This window comes from Desmodus rotundus, chromosome 3 (assembly GCF_022682495.2).
Source record: "Desmodus rotundus isolate HL8 chromosome 3, HLdesRot8A.1, whole genome shotgun sequence".
NCBI lineage: Eukaryota > Metazoa > Chordata > Mammalia > Chiroptera > Phyllostomidae > Desmodus > Desmodus rotundus.
Window position 1 is genome coordinate 196,056,084 of NC_071389.1, and position 26,082 is coordinate 196,082,165.

Below are 26,082 nucleotides of genomic sequence, written 5' to 3' on the forward strand. Positions count from 1 at the left end.
AAGTTTTCCCTATAAGTGGGAAGGCAGTCCAAGTGGAAACAGCATATACAAAGTTATAGGCACATGAAGCTATGTGGTGCTTAAAGCAGTACGGTTATGTGAGGTGAGGTTGAGAGATGAACAGGTACCAGGCCTTGTATATCATGCATTGAGAATTGGGTTTTATCTTGAAACTGGATGAGAGACATTGCAAAGGCAATGTGGGTTTGCACTTTATAAAAGTAATTCTAATGGCAGTGGATGTGGAATGGGGCCTGAGGGTAAGAAAACCAATTTGGAAAAACAGTTGGAATAATTCTGGTGAGAAACTATGACAGAACTAAGGTAGTGGCAATAGGAATGGAAGAGAATGTACATAGTGAAATATTTATGTTTGGTGAAAGAAAGATACTGATGGAAGTCCCAGATTTTTTCTCTGAGTGGGATGAGAGGTATTGCAGAGTGAGGCATAAGGAGGGCCCAGTTTGGAGGAGGATTATTTTAGTTTTAGCTGTGTTGTGTTTTAGGGACCCATGGAACATGAGGTGGAGAAATCCATTGATGTTAGGTAGTTGTATAGATGGCTTTGACAACTGTCAGAAAGGTCAGCATTAGGGAGAGTTTTAGGAGTCATCAAGATATGGGTAGTAGTTAAATATATGGGAGAGGATAAGGTCATGTATATATAATAAAAAGAGAAAGGGAAGGATGAGCTCCCAAGGAACAGACCAGTAATGAAAGGACAAACAGAGAAAGACTGTCACGCAAAAGAGACTGGCAAGAACCCGTCTAAGAGGTAGGAAAAGCAATGAATTGGGCCCATTCTGTAGGATGAAGGGACTAACCATGTTCCATGTCATTTTGGGCATCAGAACTAGACTCAGTCCTTGAAGCCAGGAGTTGAGTCTGGTTCTCTCACCATAACCCCTCTCCCTGCAACCCCTATGTTACAGAAGCAGCAACTTCTTACCCAGCACCACCCTGCCCATGATGGGAATCTGAAAATCAACAGTATTGACAAAGGCCTTGGGCTGGTTGAAAACCCAGGCAGACAGGAGGACCCAGCCACAGCCAAGAGACCAGGAACTGAAAGAAGGTACCCCTGGCCCAAAGACTGGATCTGTGTTATCCTTAATATCCAGATAGGAAAGGAGATCCCAAATGATAGTTTCAGGTCATTCTGATTTTTAAATGCCAAAGTTAAAACAAAAAACAACGGAATAATACCCACTGTATTTGGCAACTGGGAATGATAGGGAAAGAAGTCAAATTCCAGTAATTAATAAGTGAATGAGAATGAGCTCATTGAGACCACAAATAAAAACTTTTTTAAAAAAAGCTTGACTAGGAGAGGAAAGAGGGAGGGAGGACACAAAAGCTCGAGGAGGTTACAGTATTCAAGGGGCTGTTTGTAGGAATGGGAAGGCTCGAACATTATTACAGAATTCCCAAAGTGTCAAACTGAAGTAGAAGTGACTTGAAACTGCAAAGATCTTGGAACAATAGTAACTCTTGTGTATTGGTATATAAACCCATTTGCCCGTAGCCGTGCCCCTTAGGCATTTGTTGTTATTATTTGTGTTAATAGGCTCCTTCTTGCCCACTTGGGCTGGGTGTGCTGCATACAAAGCTGGACTTGTGATACCCTCCTGGTCCATGCTCACCTCCTGGGAAGACCTTCCTAGCCTCCTTGCTGGTGTTTGCTCATCTCGCACACCTGCTGCTTCAGTTAAGACATCTTTTCCTGACATCGTGCTTAAAGTTAGGCCAGTTGCCAATGACATAGGCAGTCAGGGTTTTCAGTGTTATTTTGTGACTCAATTAAAAGTTTTTAGTATATTCTCAATAATCTGCACCCCAAGAATTATGCTGGTTATTAATCAGATAAAGAGTGGTAAATCCTGGGAAGAACCATGTTGGGGGAGAGAAGACAGCCTTATCCGTATTGCTTGAATTTTTTGAAATGAGGATTAAAATTAAATTTAAAAGAATCATGCTAACTAATCAAGTTTGAAAATTAAACCTTACCATATCAGAGGTAATGTTAGTAAATATAATTTATTGAAGATGTATTTCTTTTAACTTGCCATATTTCCTAGGAAAGATTCAGTTCTAATTACCTTCTGTGAGTAGGTGCGTGGCTGTGGAGGAAGTCTTGAGATCTACTTGCAGTTTAGCAGGTCCCAGAGTTGATTCAATCCAAGATTCACTGAACTTTGTCTACCCCTGTGTGAATTCCAAGGCCGGTTACTGTGGTTACTCTGCAAGAGAAGAGAGAAAACCGGAGTTGTCTGCAAAGTTTACTTCTGCAGCCGTACAGGATCAGATAGTCGGATTGCAGTATATAGTTATGAACATTTCAAAATGATGTTTTGAAGGAATTTGCCAGTACTCAGACCTTAGAAGGAAAATAGTGCTATAGATAACTTCAACTAGATCATTTCAAATGTTGATTTTAGAATTAAATTTTATGTTTATCTTGAGTATGAGTACATCTGATATAGAGGTACACAGCCCTGCAGAGAAAGTAAGGAAGCTGGTTTCCAGAGTACTTGGAACATTGCCCAGTTTCCCTTGCCTGCCTCTCCTCTGCTTTAACTCCTTTTCTCTCACTGAACATCAGTGTCTGGGACCCGCTGCCAAGCAGGCAAAGGACTGAGCTGGGCACTGTATCCTAAGCTTGTCTGTTAACAAGATATGCAATAATGAGCTACTTTATGAAGCTGCTACAGAGTTTAGACTACTGATAAGACCAGAGAAGCAGTCCTGTTTAGCCTGGACAGAAACTAATCAGAACAGAGAACTGAAATTTAGTCAGGGTTGTTATCTTGATAGTCTGTGGTTGACACAAAAATTAAAGAATCCAGTCTGTCGCTGAGGTGCTGAGGGTCTCATATAATCGCATAGCTCACATCCTCTGTAAGGGCCAGACCCATCTTCGAAGTTGTAGCTAGCTGCTTCCACTTTCCCCAGCGCCATTTAATGAGGAAACATTCATGTTGAAATACTGAGTTATAGAGATCATGTCAGGAGTCAGTTCAGCTTATGTTTATTAAACTCCTACCCACTACCAAATTCAAAAATATGTAAGACATAGATCATTCTTACTGTCAAGGAGCTCCTGTTGAGAGAAGGAAACAGACCCATGGATATCACTAATATTATATGGCATATTGCAGAGGAAGAACAATTAGAGCAGCCAAGGAGAGTACAGGAAAGTTCAGGAGACAGCACCTGAGGCAGATCTCAAAAGAGGAAAGGAGGGGAATTAGGCAAAGGGCCCTGAGAAACATTAATGCATGTATTGTGGGCAAGGAAGCTATCTGCAGTCAGTGTAAATAGAGCGGGAAGTGACAGTGCACAGTGCACCTAAGAGAGATCTTGAATTTTACCCCACAGGTAATGGGTAGCTCTTGAGTGAATTTTGGCAGTGACATACTCAGAGGTCAACTGTGCTTTTTAGAAGATTGCTGGGACAGTGGTGTGCATAGTAGGAAGATAGGGATGATAAAGTATTACTGATCCTCACTACAACACAATTCCATCTGAGATTTATTTCTTCAAATACTGTTAAAAGATAAGCGATTGTAGAGGTGATGACAGAGGGCAGCAAGGTGTTTTCAAGTTTCACTAAAGTACCACCTCAAACGTGGTGACATAATGTGGGACTAAAGCTGTAATTTACCATCTGTAGCCATGGGGAATGGCATGCACTTTCTTGGACAGAAACATTGATTGTGAAACTAAGGAGCCAACTTCCAAATAGTAAGACAGGCTTCCTGGAACAGTGCGGATGCTAATCACAAAGAAGCTTCTGCTAGGCTTGTCTGACATTGTTTCTCTCTCTCTCTCTCTCTCTCTCTCTCACACACACACACACACACACACACACACACACACACGCAGGGCCAACCTTGAAAAGAATATCTTTCTGACATTTGTTTTTGCCATTGTAAAATGAAGGGGCTGGCTTGGGATCTCTAAATGTCTGTTAACAAATGGCTGTCATTTCATATACATATTGATATATTTGTATACTTACAGGTATGTAAATATGTATTTCATATATATTGAGACGTCCCATATTGAAATAAACATTTCAGTACATTTATTGGCAACTTGCTGTGATCTGATTTGATTTTGAAGAGGCTTTTCCAGCCATTATTTGAGAATAGATTAGGGAGGAGCAAGAATAGGCTGCGGGAGGCCACCTAAGAGGACTCCACAATTGAGAAATGATGATGGCAATGAAAATGAAGACTTGTGGGTGGATGTGAGATACATATTGTGAAAGCAGAAATGACAGGACTTGCTGGTGTGCTATGAGAGGACTGAGGTAAAGTGCAAAATTTCACGTGAATCGGAGGTTCTGACCAGCATCTGGGCGGAGGATGGTGCCCTTGACAGTGGAGACAGAATAAGGTCTGGGAGGGGGATGAAGAGGGCAGTTTGGGATGTGTTGAATGTAAAGTGATTAGGAGACATCCTCATGTCATATGAAGAAGCTGAAAAGGCAATTTGGTATTTTTCTGGCAGAACAAATAAGGTAAAATAAATAATATAGGTATGACATAGGTTTTGTTGTTCCTTCAGGAAGTATTTCAGTTCACATTCTTAACAACTGCTTGCCTTAATTGAACACGCGGTTGATGCTGCCCTGTGCTAAGCGTTTTATGTATATTTTATTTAAGCTTTCAAAGGACCCTCTGAGGAAGATGCTATTATTGGTTCCCAGTGTTGAATGAGGAAGCTGAGGCTTGAGAGGTTAGGCCATTAGCCAAAGAGTCAATAGCTGGTAGATGGAGGATCCTGGATTGGTACTAGGTTGCCTGAGTTCTGAACTTGTGCTCCGCCACTTTCCATGGTGTCTCGCTACGAATGTATGGCTCATTGTATTTTTCTCTCTTTTCAGGGTTTTGGTTTTTGCACTGAATGTAGTCTAGATTCATCTTCACGGGCGTGTGTTGCCCCAGGGTACTGTCAAAGGTAAGTTTTTAATATTTATATCCACTCAGTATTGACAATGAAATGGGAGAATCTTCAACTTAAAAAGAAGAAAAGTACGTTTTGACATCATTGCTTCTTTCAGAGTTCTTCCAGAAGGGTATTTAAAGTGTTTATCACATCAGCCCTTTGCATTTCTGCTCTGGTAGGTCCCTTTAAAAAGCACTTGTATTTAGATTGATACTAACATTTGGTGCCCCATCCTTTTATAAAGCTGAAATTTGTTATTAGGATTTAGCAATTCCATAGTTTTATGTGAGTGTATTCTAGCTTCTCTGCCCCTAGTCTGTCCCTGCTGCAGTCTGTAGTCCACATTACTGCCAGAGTCAGCTTTTTAAATGATAGATGTACTCACGTTCCTTCTTTGCTTAAACAGCTCTCATGGCTCCCAGTTGCTACAGATGTCATGCTATAAACCCCTTCAAAACCTAATTGCAATCGACATTTTTCTTTTACTAAACCCCTATCTGCAAGCCTATTTCTATATCCCAGATATTTAATTCTTTTTCACATCGTTGTGCCTTGGTTGATACTTTGCTCTTTGCTTAGAGTCTGGAAGAGTGGAGAAGAATGTGACTATCCACTCTTCCTTCTTGGATCTGTCCTATTGTCCCCTTCTCTTAGACTCTCTCGCAGAATTTCTTTTTCATCTGTTCTAGGAGCACCTGTTATTATTACAGTAACAAAGCACTCATTATTTTACATTAGAGTTATTTATTTCAATTATGTCTCCTTTACCAGCCTATAAACCCTTTGAGACTTCTTGGAAAGGAATTGTTTTTTTAGTGCCTGTTGGCTGCTCCTAAATTTAATTTAATCCTTATAACACCTCCTCCTGATCAGTTTTATGGATGAAAATAATGAAGATTAGAAAGTTAAGTAACTTGCACAAAATTACACAGCTAGTAAATGTCAAAGAGTAATGATTTTGCTCCTTCAAAACCAATGCTTATTATACTATACTACAGTAGCCCAGCACCAACTGGCATGTGATTGGGACCCAGTAAGTATTTGTTGAATCGATATATATTGGCAGTTGAAGTGAAAAGCACTTTAGTTGATTAATTCAGTTATTCTTATATAGAAATTTATTGAATACCTATTAAATACAGGTACACAGTTTTACGTAAACTGTGAACATAGAGATCAGTGAGACAGTGACCGGTATCAAAGGATTGACAGTTTACGAGAAGAGGCATCTGTGCAAGCAAATACCATCATCCAGTAAAGTTACAGATCCTATAATAGGGTTCAGACAAGATCCACTGGGGACACTGAGGAAGGAATCATTCGTTCTACCTAGAGACAGATCAGGAAATACTTTCTAAAAGCTGTGTTTTAATGAGGAGTATCAGGAGAGGGAAAGGCAGAGAGAGTAATAGGAACAAAAACATAGAAACCTGAAACAATCTGGCATATTTTTGAAGCCATAAGCAGTTCAGTATGGTTGGAACAGAAGAGGCCTGGCCAGTGACTCTGGAGAGACCGATGAGGACTGGATCCTGGAGGGCTTTGAAAATATCAGTGTATTTGCCAACTTTTAGAGGAGACCTACCACAGATGCTGTATGACATTACTCATATCTGGTCGTTAACATTTGTTGAGTCCTGTCCTGTGTGTGCTGAAGCACTGTGCCAGGTCACAACTATCTGTCACTTACTGTGTATGGCAAACTGATGACAGCTCTGAGGTGAAATGATGTGTGCTGAGGCAGAAACAAAATGCTTTTGTTGTCACATCATCTTTGACAGCTTAACCACCACTTGTTCACCTCTCCAGTTAATTTTCACACAAGTGGACTTTGCCTTGACTTTGTCATCACTCCATCAGCACCGACACACTGGACCCTGTGTCACTCCCCAGGTGGAACCCTTAGCTTAGCCGTATACTTCTGCATTGCCTGGTTCTCTTTCCCTTCTGTCAAAAGGATGGTAAAGCTGACCTCGAACCTTGGACACAACTGTAAGCTATGCTGTTAAACAAGAATGTCAAGACTTTTTCAAGAAACACATTAAGAACATTAAGGGTAATTCCAAAACAAAAGAGTGAAAGTAAATTAAATAAAGGACAAATTAAAAAATAGGTATTGATATGACATATAGTAAGTAGGCAGGTTATATGGTATTAATCAGGAAATATTTTTAGAGATACATATTGACTGGATATTAGAAGCATAGAAATGTGGATTGGTGAAGGGAACGGATCCAAATAGTGTATGGACTACACAGGCAGAAATTAGCCAGTTGTGGGGAAAGGATGGAAAGGTTTGCCTGACTGGAGTGGAGTGTGTGTGCATTGGGCATAACTAGAAATGAAACTGAAAAGTGTATGAAGTAAAAGTGTATCAATTTTATGGTAATGGAATAATTGGGAAGATAGGACTGACACAGAAAAATGAACTTTGTTGTGAAGTGGGTAAGTTTCAGATCTAAGTTAGAATTGAAGGGGACCCAATAAATAATATTCTATTCCCTACCCAAGTTCTGAACCAATAGAAATAGAAAATGAAGGAGTAAGGCAGATGGAGATAAAAATTTCACTTTTATTGTAAGCTGACATAGGAGAACTGGCTCATCTTTAAGGGCCAGTTAGTTGTCTAATACTGAACTCCAGACTGTAACAGGTTTTCTCATGCTGCAGCACTAGTGTGGGATAGACCCACCTCCTAGAAGGAGGAAGTTGCTGAGCAGAATAGGTACCCCAAGGAGAAGAAGAGAGCAGGGGCTGGGCTCTGACAGCACAGTGTTCTCTTCTAGGCTCACTGATCAGATCAGTTACTTCACCCCTGACAGCAGGAGGCAGGGATATGATGAGGCCAGGAATAGTAAACACACTGATATTGCCCCACACAGAGGAAAACATCAAGAGGGGGAAGAAGTTTTCCTCCTCCAGCACTCACCAGCTTTTGTGCCTTAAGCAGTGAATGTCAGTCAGCTGTGGTGTGCCTATCCCCCTAGGGCAGAGGTGGTCTCTGGACCCTCCTACTCCCACTTTCATGAGGACAGCCCTCCACCACCAATCACTCTTCTCTCAGGTTTCCTCTTGGGACCATTAATAGATTTTGTCTCCAGGAGATTCTAAAATGGATCAGAACGCTATACAAATGATATGAACTCGAAGGCTGAACAAAATCATTTCAGCACTGTCCCCACAACCACCAAATTCAGAAAGTAAGCCTAGCCCTGGCTGGTGTAGGTCAGTGGGTTGGGCTTCATCCCATGGACCAAAAGGTCACTGGTTTGATTCCTGGTCACAGCACATGCCTGGGTAGTGGGCCAGGTCCCCAGTTGGGGGCGTGCGAGAGGCAACCAAGCGATGTTTTGCTCATGACATTTCTCTCCCTCTTTTTCTCCCTCTCTATGAAAATCAATAAATAAAATATTTTTTTTTAAAAAAGTAAGCCTACCTCTAGCCAAGAGCACTATTTCTGATGAAGTTATGTTCTCTGAACTCAATACTCAGTCTTGCCAAAGATTGTAGCAGAGACATATTGGTATCTGAGGGAGGGAAGATGGGTGAGGTCTTTTCAGTTTGAGCCTCACCAAGATACCCACTTAGTCCATGCCAGTGTCCAGAATCCATGACTTGGTCACTGCCACACAATTTGGAACAATCTGTCAGCAAGAGGTTAAATTTGGAACTGTGCCTTTACCATATGTGCAAAAAACTCAACCAGTGCACCCTGTCTTCTCTTTCAAAGATTAATATTTGAAATACCACCTCTTCTTTTCAAAATTTAGAGGTTTATCGTGGCAGCCCCAGTTACCAAGTTTCCTCCTTTCCTCTGTAAGTTCCCTCCTTGCCTGCTTCCATTCTTCCCACCCTCCCTCTCTTCTTTCCTTCCTTCCTTCTATGAAGTATAGTGAGAAACCTTTTAATTTACATTTCCCTTTGTTTTTTAGATTTTATTTATTAGAGAGAGGGGAAGGGAGGGAGAGAGGGAGAGAAACATCAATGTGTGGTTGCCTCTCATGCGTCCCCTACTGGGGACCTGGCCTGCAACCCAGACATGCCCTAGACTGGGAATGGAACCAGTGGCCCTTTGGTTCACAGGACAGTGCTCAATCCAGTGATCTACACCAGCCGGGGTTCCGTTTCCCCTCTGAATTGCCTGTGTAAGCCTAGCACAAACAGTTTAAACATAGGTCGCTGGTTTTGTAGCCCACGTGCCTTGCAGCTTACATACATCAAATAATTGTTCTCCTCGCTTATATCTAAAAGGCCTGTATGAGGAGTCTTTTTTTTCTGAAGCCTAATCTTTTCCTCAGCTGTGCCTGCTTAGGAAAAGCTGTGTCTGCATAATTCAAGGTCAAGCAGCAGTCTTCTGTACTCTGAAGCCACCCAAGCCTGCTAATGCCCTGTTCCCTTTGCTGAGGGCAGCACAGCTGGCATTTGCTTACTAGGCCAGACTGGCCAGTATATGCTGAGGCCACTTGCACAGCTGACATTTAGATGAGCTTTCAGGACCACCACCACGGCCGACTGTGGCTTGCCTCTTAGCAGAGCCCTCCAAGCCTTTGCTAAGGCTTATGTGTCAGTGCATACAGCCTTTCCCTGTAGAAATAGCCACTACCTGAAGACAAAGTTGCCGTAACTATTGTCATCACTAAGTTCAAAGTACAGTGTGGCCTATGTTTATAAACTTCTAATTTGGCTTCAATAGTGAAAAGCTAGGGTACAGCTATAAAAACTCATGTGGCCTAGTATAAACCTCTTCAAGATCAAAACACTTTGTTTTCCCCCTCAATAAAAACCAAGGCTCTAAGTCCTGGCCACAACAGAAGCCCCAGAAATCCCACATGTATTTTACTCGCCAGATTTTGCTTCATGTCTGCTTATCAAGACTCTAGTCTCATACAGTAGGTGTTAGGATCTGTGAGAGACCCAAATAAACAGCACTTTTTTCCCTGTGGTTGAGTTCTATACCAATTGAGAAATAAGATAAAAGAGAAAGGCATTTGGAAGACCAAAATACCATCTCTACTATGAATAAAGCTAAATTGGAGAATGCAGCTTACATCTATAGGCAAGTGAACTTCTTAACACTGAACCTCAGAATTCAGACTTCCCTAGTCACAGGTGATTGTGAAGGGCTTGCACTGATAGGGACAGGAGCAGAGGAGAATGCCTGCTCCCTGGGGACAGCTGGCTTCCAAAAGGAAGGGAGAGCTCCCTATCTTGTTCTCCTTCTGAACTCACCTTTCAGATAAGATCCTGTACCTCCTCTGGGATGGGTAGTGTGTGTGGAGTGGAGAGGAGCCAGGAGTGAAGCTTGGGAGAGGGAAGAAGCATTCCTTTTTTCCAGTACATTGAAATGCAAATAGCACAGAGATAATTGGGGTGCCTTTCTTGGTCAGCTATGTCTATAATGCATCATCTACAAAATACAATCTACTTCAGTGAAGTAGAATGAGAACTTAAAGAATTTGTGAAGCAATTTGCATACCAAATCTTTCTAGATATGTGTTAATTGAGTTTTTCCAGTGCTATCAATTTAATTTTCACAGAGCAATTATGTTTTTGCACAATTGTTATAAACAGGTATGGGTCAACACCAATTAGAGAAAGCCTGTTTCGCTTGCTGTGAGCATCAGTCATGATTTACAAAGGGAATGGGCAGTGTCGGTTCATCTGGAGTAGGTGAATAGGGGTTGACTGAGAGAGCTTCCACTGTACCGTTTTTAAATTTTATATCAGATAATTACATATTAGTTCCCAAAAAACCTTATTAGGTTAGCACAGTAGATATTTTGATACCCCTTTTCAACCCAGCTGATGAGGAAACAGATTCCCAGAACTGCCTTCTTGGCCTCAGGTCTTATGGCTGGTTAGTGAGAAGCCTGCATCAAAACCAGATTGCCAGGCCCCCAAGCTGCTACATTCATAAAGAGATTTCTCTGCACACAATAAAGATACACTGTCAAGCATCTTTTTCCCTTTTATATTTTGTAGCTGTGAACCTTTTAAAGTATTTGAAACATTTTAAAATATTCATACATGCATTATAATGGAGATTTGTTTTGTGTCAGTTTGAGTAACAAGTCCTTATTAATTACATATTTCATGAATTTATTTGAATGTTGCATAAACATAGTTTTCTTTTGGTACATTTTAATGAATAACACTTTAATAAACTTTTACTTTGCTCATTTTATTCTAAGAGGAAAAATTACTATTTTATATTATCTTTCCCTGTGAATAGCCTGTTCTCATATAAAAATAAATTAACTGACATTAAGTTTATTAAACAAATTTTCTTAAAACAAGTAGGATCAATCATTAGAGTACACCTTAACTTCAGTTAATAAAACACCATGAATGTTGAACATAAATTATAAATGCAAGAAACTCAGTCAATTTAAATAGCCTACCTTAATATCCAGGGCACAGGACTGGCTACTACCACATAACAGTTGGTCCACATAGGGTCGGTATTTGTACTGTGTGAATTACTGAAGATTTTCACTGTCACCTCTACCAAAAGTCAAATAAAAGGAGGAAAATTATCTATAAATGTTCAATACTCTAATATCTTAACCCTTTTCTATCTACCCTCCCCTAAGGTGGGAAGGGCTCGCTCTCTGCCTCAGATGCTTGTGTATCTACAGACACCCATGTTACTTAGGGCCGTTGCTTCCCGGTGTCTATGATCTTGGTAACAGAATTTCATCCTAGTCTTTGAAAACCCAAATGCTGGAGCCGAATTCCTTATGTTTTTTTTTCTTCCTACCTCTTTTAGGCAGTATTTGTGTGTTTCTGCAGAGTTTTGCACAGAGTCTGTTCCCATGCAAACCAATGAGGGAGAAGTATCCGAAGAAAGCGGTTCCAAGGTCAGTGAGTTACTAAGGGTGCAAACAATGTGAGTAGAATTCACACAACAGAGGCAGTGTGGATGAGTAGAGTGGGTATTTTGTTTCAGGTGAATTTATAAATTAGAATGATTTAAGTTAGACCTTAACTTTAGATTGAAATTTTTTTTCTTCTCAATATCAATTTTTGTTATGCTACATGAGAAATTTAAAACAGATTTTACTGAACTCAGAGAGAGCTTAATGATTAATTTGTAGAATACTAGCACTTTATCTTTTAATGTTTTGTTGATGTAAGTAATACACGAGGTCTTTCCAGAAACTCTCCAGACATGTGTTTTAAAAAATAGAGACATTTATTGAAGAAGATACAAGATAAAAGAAATATTGTACATACGACAATGATGCCTCTGTCCCCTTCAAAGTAGGCATCTTGGTACCTCACACAATCCTCCCAGTTGCCATGAGCTCTGCCCCGTCGTATTTTCCTGAATCTCATTGATGGTCTGAAATCTCTTCCCTTTGAAAGGTGATTTTAGTTTGGGAAAAACCGGAAGTTGCAGGGCGCCAGCTCTGTGCTCTGGGGGGGCTGACTCACCTGGGTGATTTGATATTTTGCCAGAAAACACTGCACGAGATGTGATGCATGAGTTGTCATGTTTTTGTGACGAAGCTGCCAATCACCATTTGCCCATATGTGTGGCCTTCTGAATCATCTGAATAGTTTCTGCAGAGGAATATTCAAACTTAATGCAAAATTTGATGCATATTTGTTGCTTTACTCTTCAGTCATTTTGAATGTGATGGCCACACAGTACACATGCTCACTCAGTGGTGTCTACCACCCACATTGACTAGTACAGTGAAGCCATCATTGTTCACACATGTGCATTTCAGTCCACTCTCCTTGGCTACCAGGTTACAGCAGTGTCGTGCAAACCATTCTCGTTATATTATCAACGGTTGGATTTTTTCCAGACAGACCTTGTATACTTATTTGAAAAATTAAAACAAATCAGAAGTGTATAGAGTAAAAAGTAAAAGCCTATCCCTTATTCCTGTTGCCCAGAGCCATCACTGATAATTTTTTAGACATTTTTTATAATAAATTTTAAGTGGTAATTTGTTTGGTTTGGTTTTTCAAGCTAAAGCTTGAGTAATGGTTATTTGTCACTGTCAAACACTGCGTATAAATAGTTACCTATGTATGTAGATATACCTCTCTGTATCTGCCTCTCTGTCTCAAGTCTGCTTGGCTCTTTCTCTGGTTATCTGGGACCCTCAATATCACCTTCAATTCACTTCCTTTTTTCTCCTTTCAGTGTTGTCCCTAATCCTTCTGGGAGCTCTGAGGGTGTCTCACACTGTGTTCAGGGCAGTGCGCAGCACCTGCAGCATTATCTGCTGCCCTGCACCCTCCTCAGGGAAGTCCTTTTGCTGCTGCCCCTGCTACTGGTAGTCTCTGTGGGAAGGTTTACTTCACTGGGAACTGTCAAAACACCATGCTGTGTGGAAGAAGCCAGGCACAAAAGGTCACATATTGTATGATTCCATTTAAATGAAATATGCAGAAGAGATAAATCTATAGAGATAGAAGACAGACTGGTGTTTGCCAAGGACTGTTTAGGGGAGAAGGGAAAATGAGGAATGATTACTTAATGGGTACAGGGTGTCTAGTTGGGGTGATGAAACTTGACAGGTGGTAGTTCTACAACATTGTGAATATACCAAACACCACTGAATTGTTCACCTTATAATGGTTAATTTTATGTTATGTGAATTTCACATCAATAAAATATTTAAAAAACAATAAAAAGGAAAAAATATCTGTGAGTTCCCATCAGGCCAGTCCTCACATCCCATTGGCCTCTGGCAGTACTTCACTGAGTTTTAGAGAAGCCACCCCCTTCTCTGCTCTGTAATACTTTGTGGGCTAGACTTCAGAGCACTGCTTATACCCTGAATCTCAGGGTCCCTCCTGGGAACAGTTCTCTCTGCTTCTTTCTGAATCCCCCCTCTCTCTACAGTCCATGGGTTGAGTAGAGGAATTGATACCATCCTGTCCTATTGTTCGTTTTTTTTCCATTTTACAAGATCTCTTCCTTCTTTCTGTAGCCAAAGCAGAAGACTATAGACTTTCATCAGACTCACCTAGATCCTGAATCTCATTTAGGGTTAATCAGAATTTGAGATAACACACATTCTATGAATCTCCCCTAAGGGACTTACGCAGACCCACCCCCTCTGGGATTCAGGAAGCTCCCCCACAGAGAGACACTCACACCCAGGATACCCAAGGTATACCCCTCCAAGATTTCTGAAGTACACATGGACCTTTCCTCAAGATCCTAAGTAATTTACTTATAATGAACTATAATGTTAAGGAAGACTGGACTCCTATGGCTAATATAATACATTGTGTCCCTGGAAAGCTAAATTGTAATTGGAACTTGGTGAGCATATAATTAGACCAATATAGAATATTTTATTGTGTCATAAACTTAGTTTACACCTTCTTTCTGAGGAAAAAAAACTGGCTTCTTGACTTTTAAATTATTGAATAATTTATGAGTTTAGAATCAATTAGACTCAAATACAAGAACATTCTTTTTATACTTGTATTAAGTAGAGGCTTCTGTTATCAGATGTTAGATTATAACTTCAACAGTCTTAGTTTAATTTATGTTTTTATGGTTTTCTTTCTTATGCTTTTCTTGGTTTAAAGACCTTATTATATTTGGAATGTTGGATGATAATGCAGAAATTCATTATAGTACCATGATAACATAATTTGTGGTTGTCTGTTAACAGAAGTCAGGAAAGGTAGCTGGTTTTGTAAAAAATTTGGGAATTTTCTATAAGACAATGATTTGAGATAAATCATTTTTTTTTAAATAAGTAATTCTTGAGTATGTTTATTAGGGTATACAACAATGAACCAAAAAGACATCTTCTTACTCTCAAGGAGGTTATATTTTGCTGGGAGAAACAAATATAAATAAAGGTAATAATTATGAATTGTGGTTAGTACTATGAAGAAAATAAATATAATATAGAGTGAGTAGGAGGACAAGCTTAGAGTAGTCAAGGAAGCCTCTTTGAGAAGGTGACATTTCAGTTAAGAACTAACGGATGAGGGAGGCAGCTACGTAAAGAGCTGGAACAGTGTTTCTTCAGAAGAAACAGCTTCAAAAGCCCTCGGCCTCTCCTAAGAACTATCAGAAGTCCTGTGTGGCCAACTGGTAATAGGGAGTTAGAGAGGATGGCAGACACCTTGGAAGGATTCAACAATCATGGTGTAGATGTGGATTTATTCTCTGTACACTGAGAAGCCATTGAAGGCTAAGTTGGAAAGTAACATGATATGATTTGTGTATTTAAAAGATCTCTCCAGTTACAGTATAGAGAATGGATTGGAGAGAGGTAAGAGTGGAGGCAGAGGATAGTAAGAAGTTAGTTGTAGTCATTCAGAAAAGAGAGAAGATATTGGCCTAGATTATTGTAGTGGTGTTGGACGTGGAAGACAGACTTGAGGTGTATTTTGAAGGTAAAACTGATGTGAGTTGAGGATGAATTGGAATACTTCTGCATCATAGAAATCAAGAGGAGAATTTAAAGAGAAAGGGGTAGTCATTACTGTCAGATGCTGTCAAGAAGCCAAGGAGGCTGGTAATTGAGAAAAAACGTCTGGATTTCTTTCTTTTCTTTTCTTTTCTTTTTTTTTTTTTTCTGAAAGAACTAATTACAGAGAAGGAGCACAAGAAAGCTTTCTGGGGAGATAGAGATGTTGTATGTGTGATAGGGGTATGGGCTATATGGGTATTTTCATTAGTCAAAATTATACTGCTATAATTTACAATTACAATAAAAGTTACAACTTTCAGGTCCACTTTACCTGAAAAAATTGTAAAATAATAATCTAATAGGGATCAAGAAAGGATGGAAGTATAGATAAAATAAGTATGGTAGAATGTTGACAACTGTTGAAGCTTGGTAATGAGTGTGTAGGGGTTAATTTGTATTTCCTTTGTATGCACTTAAAATTTTCCATAGCAAGAAAATTTAAAAAAAGAATTTATTAATGGTCTTCAAGAGTAAGAGGGTGAGAAACCGAGTTTTATGGGTTAAAAAGGAAAAATGATTTAAAAAAAGTAAGGGTTGTGGCTATGGTCTGCAACCCACTTATCTCCCCCTAATTATGAGAAAAGCATCAGGCAAATCCCATTAGAGGGGTGTCCTGCAAAATACCTGACTAGTACTCCTCAAACCTGCCCTGGAGAATGAGAAATGTCTAAGAAACTTTTATAGCCAAAAGGAGCCTGAGGAGACATAATGACCAAATGTAATGTGATATCCTGGATGGAATCCTGGAATAGAATCAAGGACATTAGGTAAAAACTAAGGAAATCTGAGTAAAGTATGGGTTTTAGCTAATAATAATGTGTTGATACTGGTTCATTAATTTTTACAAATGTACTAAGGTAAGATGCTAATAGAGGAAAATGAGTTCAGAGTATACAGGAACACTTCATAATTTTTCTGTTAATCTGAACCTGTTCAAAAAAATGAAGGTGTTATATATATATATTTATTCGTTTATTTTTAAACACCAACACAGCTTTTTATTATTTTACACAGTTCTGTGGTTGACTGGGCTCAGTCAAGGAGTTCTTCTGCTCCAAAGTGGTGTTTGCAAGGGCTGTAGTCACTTGGAGGCCCAACTGGCCAGAAATGTCCAAAGTGACTCATTCACATGGCTATCAGCTAGGATCGCAGCCTGAGGCTGTTGACCGAGCATCAAGGATCTCTTCCACCTGACCTCTCTGCACGGCTTGGGTTTCTCACAGCATGACAACTGGGATCCAAGAGGGAGCATTCCAAGCATGCAGAAGCTACAGATACCACAAGGCCTAGCCTCAGCAATCACACAACTTTACTTCCTCTGCATTCTCTTGGAATTAAAGCAAGTCACAGGGCCACTCCAAATTCAGATTCTACCTCTTAATGGGAGGACTGGCAGAAAATTTAGGGTCATTTTTAATCCCCCACACAATGATTAGAGTGTTGGGTGCCCAGGCTGAAGAGAAGGTGATGGTGGAAACCAGACAATTGTATGCTAAGGAGTTTCAGGAATAGGCAACAGATTTTTAAAGTGTGGGAATCAGAAGTGCATTTTACTTTATGATGTACTCTCTTATGATAACTGGTATTAATGTAGAGGATAGGCAAAAGATATGTATCTTGACACTCAGATTCTCTTAAGAGAATCTGATTGGCCCAACCTAGCCTGCGGACTGATTTCCATTGGGTCTTGAGTTCTCAGAGTGGGATAGCAGAGGCCATAGATGAGGAAGTAGGTCATATAGAAGAACACAGGAATCAGAAGGCAAAAGCCAGCTTTCCTAGGACAGTCTGCAATCAACACTGATGTCTTCCACTGTATTTCTTAGTGAAGATGGATTAGAACTCTTTATTTCAACTTCACAGCTATTTCTTACTTTAAATTTAGTATGATTTAGGTTGATAGTCTGAATGAGTTGGTATTGGCTTGTTAGAGGTAGAGACTCTGCAGCATTAGGCTTGAAATGATTATTTTTTAAGTGAAATCTAAGCAAGTATAGTAAAAGTTATAAAGCTGAGTAAGTTGTTTACAATCTTATTCTCTGTATTTTATATATATAAATATTTTATAATCAAAATAAACTCTAGGGTTTAAGAGTTACAGCTAAAGGTTTAAGTGCCCTTGTGCCTCTGTTAATTACTACAAATAAATATTTGCTGAATCAGGAAGTCAATTTACTGAATCATTTCAGCCATAATACTGTCTTGTTATCAAAGGTAACTACTAAACTTAATTTTTCTACAAAGAAGAAACTGAACTGTTAAGGTCTCTCTACCTTAAACTGAATCTGACTTAGCAAATTTTAACAAGATTTCATGGATTTTGGCATTTTAAGAGCAGATTGGGGGAAAACCCATGCAGGATAGATTTTTTTTTCCTATTTGTTTGCATAACTGGCAAACAATGTAATTTGAATTGGATTCCAGGTCTGTCTGACTCCAAAGGTCATGCTGAATTTACTACTCCATCTTGACAAAGTTATATGTCTGTATAATCAACTCCATTTACATATGTAGAAGAACTTGTTAAAAAGGTCACCTGGGTATAAAAGAATGCATATGAAAGGACAGAGTGCTTTGTGCATATCCAGAGTCTTACACTTCTCTTGGGAAGATGTTGGAGCATTGAGATGGGTGTGTGAGACTGTGGGAGAGGAGGTCAGAGACAGAATCCTGGGCAGACAGTAGGGAGCTACTGTCTCCCTACCAGACCAGGAGAAACCTGGTCTGATAATGTGTTTGAGAATGATCATGGTGGTAGCAGTGTGGACAAATGACAACAATTGGGTTTAAAATCCACATAGGGAGACCAGTTAGGAGTTTCCTCAAGAGGACTGAAGAAGGCTTGAAATCAGGCAATAGCAGTGGGTCTGAAGAGGAGAGGTCCGTCAGGGGAAATGTTCAGGGAGAAGGGGACATGGGGCACTTGGAGGCATATCTGGGGTTTTTAGTTTGAAACAGTGGGTTGAATGATATGTAACATAGGAGATAGAATAAGGTTGGTTGTAGCTGCTGTTACTGTTGTTGTTTTTAACTGGGTATGTATGGAGGGTTTGGATTTTGAAATATTGAGGTGCCTTCAAGCACCCAGGAGAAGGTGTTTAGTAGGGATTTTGGAACTCAGAAGTCAGAGACAGGGCAGGGAGGGAGGAAGGGGTCGGGGGCAGGGGGGAGAGAGAAGGAACACATGTATTTGGGAGTTCTCAGCATATAGGAATAGATAGGGCCTGGGAATGAGGAAAAGCCCAAGTATGGAACTGTAGGAACTACTACAGGTGGTGTGTCAAATCAAACCTTAGTATGTATAAAAATTACCTTGGGTATTTTTCTTTTCTTTTTTTAAACAGCTTTGTTAAGTTTCACATACCATAAAATTTACCCATTTAAAATATATAGTTTAGTAGTTTTTAGTATATTCACAGAGTTGTACAACCACCACCATAATCTAGTTTAAGGACATTTTCATCCATAAAGAAGCCCTGTATGCATCAGCAGTCACTTCCTATTCCTGTTCCTCAGGCAAACACTAATGTACTGTCTGTCTCTTAGAATTGCTTATTCTTAGAATTGCCTATTCTGGACATTTTTTTATAACTTGAATTATACAATATGTGTTCTTTGTGTGTGAGACTTTTTTCATTTAGCAGCTGTTTACAAGTCACTGGACATTAGGTAATGAAGAACAGTGATTGCTTGAGAACACTTCCAGCCTGTGGTACAGGGAAGGGGAGCCCAGGCAAACCCTAATGGACCCTCTCTGTTGAGGCAACCTTGCTGAGGCTCTGGGGAGACTAAGGCACATAGAGTTTGGACAGGGTACTGGAGAGGAGACTGACATAGAGAGCTCTGGAGATTTGTGGAGGGGGATCTCATTTAAGAGGATTAGAAGGAATAGTGCGTAGCACTCAGACAGTGCAGGTAACAGTGTCCCTTTATATAGACTTGAACACCTCATAATTTATAGGTCATCAGGTTGAGACTCAAGTGGTACTAACAGAGTTCGTGCATCTGTAGTGGGGGATAATGAGCCTAAACTAAACACTATTGTGGTCCAGTGTAGCAAATCCTGAAAGCAAGACCCAAAAGAAACAGGCTGTTTCAAAGTAATTTAACGGTGACCCAGGACAAATCTCAAAAATACTTACATGAATACAAAAATATTTAGCACCCCACAAAGTAAAATTCACAGTGTCTGATATCCAAGCAAAGATTATCAGGCACAAAAAAAACAGATAAATACAAACCAAAGTGAGGGGGAAAAAATCAACTGATTGAAACCAACTCATAACTGATATAGATTAGAATTATCAAACAAGAATATTTTAAAAACTTTTAACTATGTCTCAAATATTCAAGCACAAACAGATGATATTGAAGACACAAATCAAATGTCTAGAGTTTATAATATCTGAGATGAAAAATACACTGGATGGGATAAGTGGCAGATGAGACATTGCAGAATAAAAGATTGGTGAATTTAACTGCATACAAATAGAAACCATCCAACATAAAAAAGAGAGTAAAGAGAATAAAAAGCAAAAAGTGTGAAAAGAGCATTAGTGTGCTGTGGACAACTTCAGGCAGCCTCATACACATGTGGCTGAGTCTCTGAAGAAAAGGGCAGGGGGCAGAAAAATACCTAAGAAATAATGGCCCCCAGTTTTCCAAGTTTGATAAAAACTGTAAACCACAGATCCAAAAAGTTCAATGTGCCTGAACACAAGAAACAAAGAAAACCATGCCAAAGCACATCATAATCAAATTACTCAGAACAAGTGACAGAGGAAAAACAATCTTAAAAACAGTAAAAAAGGTGTACTCCAAAAAGGCAAAAAAAACACTCCTGTACTCAGAAAATTCCAAAGGTTTTAGGATTTATTTGCCAGGAACCAGGGACAAAGACCAAATACATTTCTTAAAAACGATCAGAAATTGAAATTTTAAAAATAGCATTTACAGCTTCTGGTCAAGATGTCAGAGTAGGTAAGTGCAGTACTGGCATCTTCCCATGACCACATCAGAATTACAGCTTAACGACAGAACAACCATCATTGAGAACTGCCTGAAGTCTAGCTGAACAGAGAAGTCCTATAACTAAGGATATACAGATGAGGCCATGTCAAGACTAGTAGGAAGAGCAGAGACTCGGAACAGGCTTGGTCCCCCACCCATGTGTGACTGTTAAAAATCAGAAGGGATGTCTCAGCTTTGGAGCTGCCCTCTGAAGAGCAAGGAGTCCTAGCCCCACACCAGGCACCCCCAGCCCAGAATTCCAGTGCCAGGAAGTGAAGTCCCAATCAGCAGAGATGTGGCTGAGTGAGAAGATGGCTGCTGGAGTCCCAGGAGTTCCTCTTAAAGGGCTCACACAGACTGACTTAGACTCGCTCGCTCTGAGCTCCAGTGCTAGAGCCATAGCTTGAAAGATACAGGGACATATAGGAGAAATTTAATTATCTGGCTTCAGGGCAAGGGCTGGTAGGGCAGCTTTCTCCCAGACAGATGTGCTAGCAGAAGCCATTGTTCCTCTGCTGAGCCCTCCCCCTACAGAACTGGCAGGTGGGCACCATATCTGAGTCTCCACCAACCTGGCCACTGTTCACTGCCCTAGTGATTTCCTGAGACCCCACCCCACCCAACTTGCAGGCCCACCCAAACTGCTTCCAGTGGCTTTTCCATATAAACAACCTGTCTAAGTTCATGCTGCCAATTTTCCTAAAATCTCTCAAAAGTTCATAAACCCCAAACAAGATGCATCTACCTCGGCATGCCCATACCTCTTGCGAAGTGGTCCCAGGCACAGCACTCACAGCAGCTGGACTCAGTTTGCAACTTGGCCTCTCCCAGGCACTTCCAAGCCCAGCACAAGTAGCCATCTTCAGGTCATATTGTAACTCATATTGGGTCACCCCAGGAATGGAACAGGCAGCAGCTGACCTTGGCCTGTACCGTCTGGGAGGCCCCAGAACCATTACACCCAGTGGCCACCTTCAACCACCCATCCACCTCCATGAGTGACATACTCAAAGGGCAGACTCACGGGCAACAGAGCCCCATTGAAGCAAGTCCTGCTCCATGGGGTCAGCCCCTGCACAGCAGCTCCTCTGCTGTGGTTGTGGTCAGTCCCTGAAGCTGATCCGCTGGAGGGTCAATTCCTCCCGTTGGCATGCCAATAGCAGTCAAGGCTCAACTACAAAAGAAAGGCACATACAGCCTATATGGGGGGCTCAGGTGACTGGAGATGCTATGCCACTGAATCCTACAGGACACCTAGTCCATAAAGCCACTCTACCAAGACCCGGAAGACAGCAGATCTACCCAATACACAGAAACAAACAGGCAGCCAAGATGGGGAGATGAAGAAACATGTCCAAAATGACAGAACAGGAGAAATCTCCAGAAAAACATCTACATCTAATTGGAGGCAAGCATACTACCAGATACAGAGTTCAAAACAATAGTTACTGTATTTTTCAGACTATAAGACATCCTTTCCTCCCCCCCAAATTTGGGAGGAAGAGGGGGGTGCATCTTATAATCTGAATGTAGCTTACCTGGCTTGAGGTGGGTGGGAGGTGGAGCGGGGTCGCAGGAGGCAGGAGCAGGACCACATTTTTTGCTTCAGAAAATGTTTTCCTATTTTCCTCCTCTACAACCTAGGTCTTACAGTCCGGTGTGTCATATAGTCAGAAAAATATGATACAAGGATGCTAGAGCTGCTGTAACAAAGCATACAGACTGAATGGTTTAAACAACAAAAATGTATTGTCTCGTGGTAGGTTCACAAATAAAGATGGAAGTGTTGACAGGGCCATGTTCCCAGTGAAGGGACTAGGAGAAGATTTTTTCCAGGTCTTTCTCCTAGCTTCTGACTTCCAGCTTCTCTTCTAGCTTCTTGGTTTGTGGCAACATAACTTTAGTCTTTACATAGCATTCTCCCTGTGTGTATGTATGTCTTTCTGTTCAGATTTCCCCTTTTAACCAGTACACCAGTCATATTGGATTAGGGCCCACACTGATGACCTCATTTTAACTTGATTGCCTCTGTAAAGACCCTACTTTCAAATGAGGTTCACATTCTGAGGTATTAGAAATTAGGACTCCAATATATCGTCTTTTGAGAGCGTGGTAGAGGGTATACTATTTCATCCATAACAACAGTAAAAACAACTTATGAGAACAAAATTGGAATATTAATATCATCTGATTTCAAAACAAATATAAACTTAAAGTAATCAAGACCCTGTGGTATAGGGGGCTAAATGGTAATGGAAAAAATATATAATAAAGATTAAAAAAAAACAAACCCTTGTGGTATTGGAGAAAAGACTGACAAATAGACCAGTAGAACAGAAGAGAGAGTCCAGACATAGAACTACACATAGATGGACAAATGATTTTTGACAAATGCAGTTTTATGGAAGCAGTTAGTGGAGAAAAGATAATTTTTTCAACAAATGGTGTTAGCACAATTGGATGTCCATTTGCAAAAAGGTAAAGATCCGTACTTCATACCACATACAGAAATGAACTCAAAATAGATCTATATGTAAAACTTAAAATTATAATATGTTTAGAGGAAAACACAGGAGAGCCCTAGCTGGTATGGCTCAGCAGGTTGAGCACTTCTACCAGTTCGACTCCCAGTCACGGCACATGCCTGGGTTGTGGCCAGCTCCCTGTTTGGGGGTGTGCAAGAGGCAACCAGTCAATGTATCTCTCACACGTGGATGTTTCTCTCCCTTTCTTTCTCCTTTCCTTCCCCTCTCTCTAAATATAAATGTATAAAATCTTTTTAAAAATTGTTTAAAAAGAAGAAAACATAGGAGAATATCTTTGTGGCCTAGGGTTAATCAGAGTTTTCTTAGATACCACAGTGAAAGCACAGTCCATTAAATTTTAAGAATTGATACATCAAAATTAAGAACATCTGCTTTTTGAAAGACACTATAAGGAGAATGAAAAGCAAGCCACAGACTGAATGAAAATGTATGCCAAACCTGTATCTAATTAAGGACTTGTATCTAGAATATATTAAATCTCTCAAAGCTCAATAATAAAACAACCCAATTTTTAACACGAGCAAGCACCAAGTAGAAAGTGAGCAAAGAATTGGAATCGACGTTTCTCCAAAGAAAATATTCAAATGGCTAATGAACACATCAAAAGATGCTCAACATCATTACTCATGAGGGAAATAGAAATCAAAGCCATAGTGGTATGCTACTTCACACCCACTATTATGGAGGGACAGACAACAAGTGCTGGTGAGGCTGTGGAGAAATTGGAACCCTCAGACATCGCTGATTGGAATGTAAAATGGTACAGCTGCTTTAGCAAGTAGTTTGGCAGTCCTTCAAAAAGTTAAGCATACACTTATCACATGACTCAGCAATTCCACTCTTGAGTTATTCAACTAAGAAATGAAAGCATGTGTCCACACAAACACTTGTCCATCGACATTCATAGCAGCATTATTCATAATACGTAATACCTCCCTACAAAATGGAAACAATCTAAGTGTCCATGAACTGATGATGTTAACAAAGAAAATATGGTCTGTCCTTAACAATGGAATTGAATTCAGGCGTAAAATGGAAAGAAGGACTATATACTATAGCATGGATGAAACTCAAAAACATTATACTAAGAGAAAGACACAAAATATTCACGTATTATATGACTCCATTTGTATGTGAAATGTTCAGAATAGGCAAATCTGTAGAGACAAGAAATAAATTCATGTTTTTCTGGTGCTGAGAAGGAAGATGAAAGGCGGTCATAATAGGGAGTTACTGCTAATAAGTACAAAATGTACTTTTTGGGATGATGAAGATGTTCTAAAATTGGATTATAGTGGTAGTTGCACAACTCTCTAAATAAATTAAAAGCCACTGGATTATATACACTTTAAGCAGGTGAACTTTATAGTATATAAATTATATCTCAATAAAGTTGTTTAAAAATGGTCATAAGATTTAAAAAAGCACTTTATCAGAAAATGGATGGCAAAGAAGCTCATGAAAAGTTGTTCAACATCAGTGCAATTAAAACCACAATTAGAATGGCTAAAATTCAAAAGACCAAGTGTCGGTAAGATACTGAACAGCTGGAACTCGCATACATTGCTTGTAGGAAAGTAAGATACTCCAGCCACTGTGGAACAGTCAGATGTTTTTTTTAAACATATAGCTACCATATGATCCAAATATTTCACTCTGTTACAGGTTGAAATGTGCCCCTCCCACTCATGTTGAAGCCCTTAACCCTTGGTACTTCAGGTTGTGTGGGGCCATTGTGTTGCCACCCTTCAAAGCTGGGCAGGTCCATGGTATTCACACAGATGGAATAATATTCGCAGAGCCATTGGGATGTCTGGCATGCCTTTATTCATGGGTGGGTAAACCATGCACACTGCAAGCTGAGTGTCTATCTGCATGTCTTATGTCGGGGCCCCTGCTCCCCAGCATGGCACCCATCATGGCACCTGTCCCCTTGCATGTGTCTCTCATCTTCGCCCCCAGCAGGGAGTCCCTACCTGTTTAAGTACTAGAGGGGAACAAAGCCGGCAAGATGCCAGAACATTACATAACATAACATAATTCTGCACATGCAAGCCCACTTCGTGTTATGGGAACAGTTTATTGGACCTGAGAACACTAGTTATCAGGCCCCTTCAAGGCTATCTGAACACTGCTTCCCGTAGCTACCCAGACACCTGGGTGAGGAAGCCAGACTGCCTCCACTTACCCTATAGCCATAATCCAGTATGACTAGCGTCTTTATAAAAAAAGGGAACATAAGTGTAGAGAAACAAATGCAGGGAGAATACCATGTGAACATGAAGACAGTCATCTACAAGCCAAGGGTAGAGGACTGGAACAGATTTTTTGCTCACAGCCCTCAGAAGGAACCAATGCTGCCAGCATCTTGGTTTCTAACTTCTACTTCCAGATCTGTGTGAGACAATAAATTTCTGTTATATAAGCCATCCAGTTTGTGGTACTTTATTATGGAAGCCCTGGCAAACTTATATACACTAATAATTGTTTACCCACTAAAAAAGAAAGCATATATTATACAAGGACTTGTAAACAAATGTTCATAGCAGCTTTATTTGCAGTAGCCAAAATGTGGAAACTCTGGCCAAGATGGAGGCATAGGTACATATACTTTGCTTCCTCGCACAACCAAAAGAAGGCCGACAACAAATTTAAAAACAAAAAAAAACAGAACTGCCAGAAAATTTAACTGTATGGAAGTCTGACAACCAAGGAGTTAAAGAGGAAACATTCATTCAGACTGGTAGGTGTGAAGAGAGACAGCTGGATGGAGAAGACTTTCAGCAAAGTGGCGGCTTGAGGACCGGGGTGAGGTGGCAGATGGCAGACTAGGTGGTCCCACATTTGTGTGCAGATAAACCTGGAGGAACAACTGGGGAGTGAGACAGACCAACCAACCCAGGGTTCCAGCACGGGGAATACAAAGCCTCAAAACCTCTGACTGTAAAAATCTGGGGGGGGATTGCAGTGGCAGGAGAAACTCCCAGCCTCACAGGAGAGTTCATTAGAGAGACTGCAGGATCCCAGAACATACACAAATCCACCCACCCAGGAATCAGCACCAGAAGGGCCCAGTTTGCTTGTGGGTAGTGGGGGAAGTGACTGAAAGT

General features: G+C 40.4%; 1 protein-coding gene across 5 annotated transcripts in view; it reads left to right on the forward strand.

Annotated features, from left to right (window-relative positions):
* Positions 1-26,082, forward strand: part of TNRC6B (trinucleotide repeat containing adaptor 6B) — a 235,796-nt gene that overhangs the window by 55,424 nt on the left and 154,290 nt on the right. For 4 of the 5 annotated variants that reach the window (XM_053919603.1, XM_024579685.4, XM_053919601.1 and 1 more), the window contains exons 2-3: positions 4,892-4,965; positions 11,723-11,813. In XM_053919603.1, the coding sequence (XP_053775578.1) occupies positions 11,769-11,813 (45 nt within the window). In that variant the 5' untranslated portion in view covers positions 4,892-4,965; positions 11,723-11,768. Of the gene's footprint in view, positions 1-932; positions 1,076-4,891; positions 4,966-11,722; positions 11,814-26,082 lie in introns of all 5 variants that reach the window. The other variant, XM_053919604.1, reaches the window with a different exon arrangement.